Source organism: Harmonia axyridis, chromosome 1 (assembly GCF_914767665.1).
Source record: "Harmonia axyridis chromosome 1, icHarAxyr1.1, whole genome shotgun sequence".
Lineage (NCBI taxonomy): Eukaryota > Metazoa > Arthropoda > Insecta > Coleoptera > Coccinellidae > Harmonia > Harmonia axyridis.
Window position 1 is genome coordinate 57,225,153 of NC_059501.1, and position 5,493 is coordinate 57,230,645.

Genomic DNA, 5,493 nt, shown 5'->3' on the forward strand with positions numbered 1-5,493 from the left:
ATAGTGTTCTCATCTGGTGATAAGACATCCAAAACTGATAGTGAGCCATTTGATGAAGAATTCACAAAAAAATAATTCTTAAAACTTCAAATGATTTATTTTAAAAATATGCTTTACACATTGTGTAGCATGAAAGTTTAAATTTTTCAATTAGAAAGATATTTTTCCAAGCCTTAATTATGCTGTAATAAGACCATCCAGAATAAGAAAAGTTCCGAATCATACATGTCTGAAGTTATACATGTTATAACTTCCAGACTATTGAAAAATTTGAGTCCAGTTGTTATTAGTAAGAGAGTAAAGGATTTGCTATTGGATCATAAAATATACAGGTTGAGTGATTTATTTAGGAATCATTTTTGTAAATATTATTTGATAATTTGTAACTACAAACATATTCATGTTTTCATTACAATGACTTTCAATACTACTCATTTATAGTTTAAGATTTTTTGATTGACAAGCCATGTAAACTTTTGATGGCGTATGTTTTTATGAATTTCTTGTGTGCAAATAAATTATTATTATTATCAAATACTGCATTGATCTTACATATCATTTATTTATCCTATGGCAGTATAAGTTATCCCATCATACATTCCCTTGGCACCATAGTCCATTAAATTACTGATGAAAATAAAAAGATATCATCTTCCAAATCACTTGGATCAATTTGACATGAAAATTCCTTTTTTCCTTCTTAAACTTCCATTGAAACATTTTTGTCTTCATAAAACGAATGGAGATTTTAGAAGTGATTCCTCCTTGGAAATATACTTTCTACTAGATCAGACCATTTTTCTTTTTATATCTTTTCATTTTTGTAGAGGAATTAGGTATCCGTTTTTTTATACTTCTGAAATAAGTAGAATGAAATTAGATAAACGTAACATAATTTAAACTAATAATAAAACGAATTTATTCAGGAATTTGGTCCAAATTCCTGAATAATTCATATTCATATTTTATGGAATACTTCAGGTTTCCATTTCTTTCAAAATATGATCAGCACTACAATAAGTTTTAGATGAGAGATATTTGCTATCATTTCTAAAATATTCTTATCAAACTCTTCTCACACTAATAATCCATATCACCATATCTTTCCTTCTTTCTCGAGCTACTTTTTCTTATTGTAATATGAATTGTGGCAACCAACTACATAGCAATGAATTTGTGAATTTCTTGCAGTAAATAATTGATAATATTAAAGTCCATACCTTCAGAATTTTTCCCTATTTTTCAATATTGAAAACAACATCAACTCAAAACTTCTTAGTATAGTTAAAAAAAGCATAAATTTCTAACGCCTCTTCAGCAGGCAAGACAGTAAAAGTGTATATTATGAATATTGATTATGTTTTACTAATGATTTCATTTCATTTAGCCACAAAGGGCGCCACATGCGTATATCAAAGAACTGACATAACAGCTGAAGCTCAGGAAGCTCTGTACCGTTCGTTTATTACAGATAAATCTGTAAAATCCGACATATCTGTGGTCACGTGGATAAAATATCCGTCCGCTCTCGGATGCTATTGCCGAACGCGCTTATTGATTTGTTAGAGTTCAATTCTTAGGTCTCAGTTCTTAGGACTGGTGCATAAATCCACCATAAGAACCACAGATTACGGTTATCCGTAATCTGTGAAATAATATTGCAAGAGCAAACCATAGACCTATATTAGGTCTATGGTTATCCCATAGACCTAATAGAGAGTTATTGCAACGCACAAATAAGCGATCTTTTATTACAGGATCTCTTATTTTGACATGTACGCATGCGCATTGAGTCAGATATTAAGGATTGCCTTAATTAAAATACAGGCGACCAACTTTTATTTAAGGATCCTTTATTTTGACAGATATCTGTTTATGCCGAATATTTGCCGTCGTTATTCAGCAAGAACTAACCTATAAATATTGGTAGCTGTTTAGGTAAACAAAGTAAACTTTTTGATAAATTTGAATTTTATTTCTTGATTTTCGGCATCTGTGGAAACCATTTCATTCGAGGAAAAAATGTGCTCTCAATAACGAATTTTTCAAGAACTTCTCAACAAAACATCATATTTAATTTGATCCTGCTAAAAGAATTGAAAATAATACTGATAAATCCTGAATTTTATTAGAAATAAGAATTTACCTATCTGATAATGTAGTATTGTTACAGAATACTACTGCATACTGAATATTATTTTTTTATATTGAATATAAGTAATTTATTCTGTAATATGGAGACACCAATGGGATTGTTTTGAAAGAAAAATAATGAATTTGTTACCTAAGTACTTTTTTATATATTGGATCAACATAGCATAAAAAAGCAAATCACAATGCAGAACCTAATTAATTATCAGTAATGTTATTATAAAATTATACGTTAAGTACACTTTTTTTAAAATTATTGTAGGAAAAGGTACAAAAATACATAACATAATTCTGTTAAACAAAATAATCTTCCAATACTGGTGGTTTTACATGAAAAGAAATACTTGATTGACTTCCACTCAAACAAGTACATAAAGTAGACTGATATTTTACATAGTGATGATACTTTGTCAACAAGTTTCTCTAATAGTTCCATCGATAAAACCCCAGTAGTTTGGTACAGCTCCTCCCATATTACGAATTGGTAGACTAAAAACGAATTAAGGTAATATAATAAATAATTTAATTTCAATTAAGCTAATAGCTTACCTTATAACTAGAGCTGATAACTATTTCTATAGAGCCACTTATGTGCATTCAAATTATCTTAAAAGTGTCCATGATTTTCCACAATGAAGTTTGCAGTTATAAAAATAAACTTCGATAATGATTGCGAGACTTTTAGTAAAAATTTTCCAAGTCAACTAGTCGATTTGTTCGAATTGGTTTTGATATATTTTCTACACCAACTGTATCTATTATGAAAAATCAATTCCTCAATAATGGTCCCAGCTAAAATTGCTAACGCTATTTGTTCTTTCATTTTCGATTTTGAACTTTTACCAAATGAATCAATCATTTTATTTATCAGAATACAAAATAAAGGTGACAAAATATAAATATGTCAAATTTAAAGATCTGTCACTTTACTGACTTTCGTTAAAAGCACCTTGCAATAGTTCACTTTTAACGTCCACGATAGAGGATCCTTTAATAAAAGATCGCTTATTTGTGCGTTGCAATAACTCTCTAATATCATTATATGATATTAGGTCTATGTGTTATCCGTAATCTGTGAGTTCTTATTTCGTAGTTTTTAGGAATGGTGCATAAACCCACGGTGAAAATGTGTAAATGACGGATAGCCTGGCACATTGAAAAAGAAAAGAAGAACTGGTATCAATGGTCTAATAACATCATAGAATTTCTAGATTTTCAAAGTTGAAAGTTGTAACAAAAACAATTTAGGAAATACTTTTGCTCCATAAATCTGGAAGAAAACAAAATGTTTAAATTTTTAACTTTGGCTTGCCTTCTCATTGTTAGTGATGTATATGGAAAAATTACAAATGCACGCCTTGAGGTTTGCAAACAATTAGTTTATTTTAGGTTTACTATTAAGTTATTATTTTGTAGAGTTGTCCTAGTTGTACTCTGAATAGAAAACCAGAAGTTAAAGCGTTTGCGTATGAGGATTTGCCGAAATATGGTATTGAATTCAAAAAACTTCATGGACATTTACCGGAATTAGTTTTCTTTGATGAAGATGACAAAGAAGTAGAGAGGCATCTGTTATCCGATCTCAACAGGAAGGAATGTAATGATCTTTTGTCATCACGAGGATTTACTTTGAAAAATGAAGATTTATAAAATATTTATGTAATTGAGTTCAACTCAGAATTAACTTTTTTAACCTATTCAACTCAATACAAGTAAATTCAACTTGTATAATATTGAGAAACAGATAAATTAATATTCATTATGGAGAGTATTTCCTACCAAGATTGAATTTGCTCTTCCAAAGTACTTAAATGTTAATTGAAAAGAAGTGGCTGGGCATGTTGATATTCATAATTAAACTATTCTCTCTGAAGATAACAATGCTCATTAAAAAAAATTAGTTTCTTTTCAACTCCAATGATCTATTATGAATTAACATATTATATTGAACTCAAAGAGATGAAGATAAGTACATCCCGACCTAAATCATAAAATTTGTGAAGAATTCTAGCCTTTATTGCAAACCGTTCCGAATTTGGCACAAGTAAACATAACTTTCAAGAAAAAAGTATTTCTTTACATCTAATAAGGAACACCTACCGAATTTTTTTTGTTCCACTAAAATCCAATTTTTCAAGGTTTTTCGATCACCAGAACTTATCGAATAATACATTGTAACAGGTATACTAGAATTCAATGAACTCACAAAATAAACGTTAGATAGATGCAAAAATTTCTAGAAGCGAGCGTGGCAAATGTGGAACAGAACGCGTTAACGGTTTTGAAAAAGGCATGCTCCAAACTTGGCAGTATGCAGTTAATTCATAAAAAAAAATAATGTTGATCACCTTCCGGACTCAAACCCAACAAAATATGAAGTACACAATTAAACGATATGCTACCAAAAGTGTTGGTAAGATATTTGGAAGATTGTGACTTGGAATTTTGCTTCAATAAAAAATTCAAAATATGTTGTATTATTAATGAACCCAAAAAAGAAATCATTAAAAATGTTGTTTGAAAATTTTAACTGGTCAACCATTACTAAGATGCCTAGTTGGAATACAATATTCCAATAACTTTGAAATTCAAATTCAATTTATCTTTGACCTTTATCACACAAATGTATGTCGGTGAAATACTTAAATTAAATGCTTATCATACAGATTGGTTGAAGATGTATCAACTTCACAAGATATTGTTTGGGCTCATATCCTGAAAAAAAGAAAACAAATTGATAAGCATCGACTTGTCAGGTTTTTGAGCACTGTCCATTCATGCGGCTATTGAAGATCTCAGCATTGTTGAATATTATCATGAGATGTGATTCGTTGTTGGTGGTTATTTTTATCTAGATGAGGAGTTCTGATGATTAGCTCTTCCTGAAATTGGGCATTACTAATTATTTTACACATACTGAATTTCAGTCTAGTCTGATCTGTAATATTTTTCTAATATTTAATTAAGTATTGAAATAAAGCAAAATAGCAACTCTGGATTCCTTCCAACTCAGGTAGGTACCAAACAATAAATAGCACATAAAAATAATTAACAAGTTCAATGCCGTATCTATTTTTTTAACAACAAATATCCCATTGCTGGTATCAGGTCCTAGCGTAGCAAAATCAACTAACAATTAGAGACAGTCTTTTACTTACTTTTAATTTGAACACGATTTTGTCTTTGTGTCCGACAAATTTTATTGTGTAAACAATAAAAGAGAATTGATCTGCCTGATGACAGAACAAAACTTCTGGCAAAACTCAAAATAGGATTTTCAATAATGTTTTACTTAACTCTTATTCCCTATTTAATCATAGTGGTTGGATGAAGAAACATAAA

At 29.6% G+C, this 5,493-nt stretch overlaps 1 protein-coding gene and 1 long non-coding RNA gene across 2 annotated transcripts; one reads left to right on the forward strand and one right to left on the reverse strand.

Annotated features, from left to right (window-relative positions):
* Positions 1-327: 327 nt before the first annotated feature.
* On the reverse strand, positions 328-1,448 carry LOC123689062. The gene is made up of 2 exons (XR_006750152.1): positions 1,221-1,448; positions 328-856 (listed from the first exon to the last, which is right to left on the reverse strand). It is a non-coding gene; the product is annotated as an uncharacterized LOC123689062 (long non-coding RNA).
* Positions 1,449-3,436: 1,988 nt separating this feature from the next.
* LOC123672306 (selenoprotein M-like) lies at positions 3,437-3,801 on the forward strand. Its single transcript, XM_045606381.1, has 2 exons — positions 3,437-3,514; positions 3,568-3,801. The coding sequence occupies exons 1-2, from the start codon at positions 3,437-3,439 to the stop codon at positions 3,799-3,801; spliced, it is 312 nt and encodes a 103-aa protein (XP_045462337.1).
* The last annotated feature ends 1,692 nt before the right edge of the window (positions 3,802-5,493 follow it).

Excerpts from the sequence above, each read along its gene's own strand:
- LOC123672306 (XM_045606381.1), top strand. The coding sequence starts at position 3,437 with ATGTTTAAATTTTTAACTTTGGCTTGCCTTCTCATTGTTAGTGATGTA. Across the intron at positions 3,515-3,567 it reads TTACAAATGCACGCCTTGAG|AGTTGTCCTAGTTGTACTCT; the intron begins GTTTGCAAACAA and ends ATTATTTTGTAG.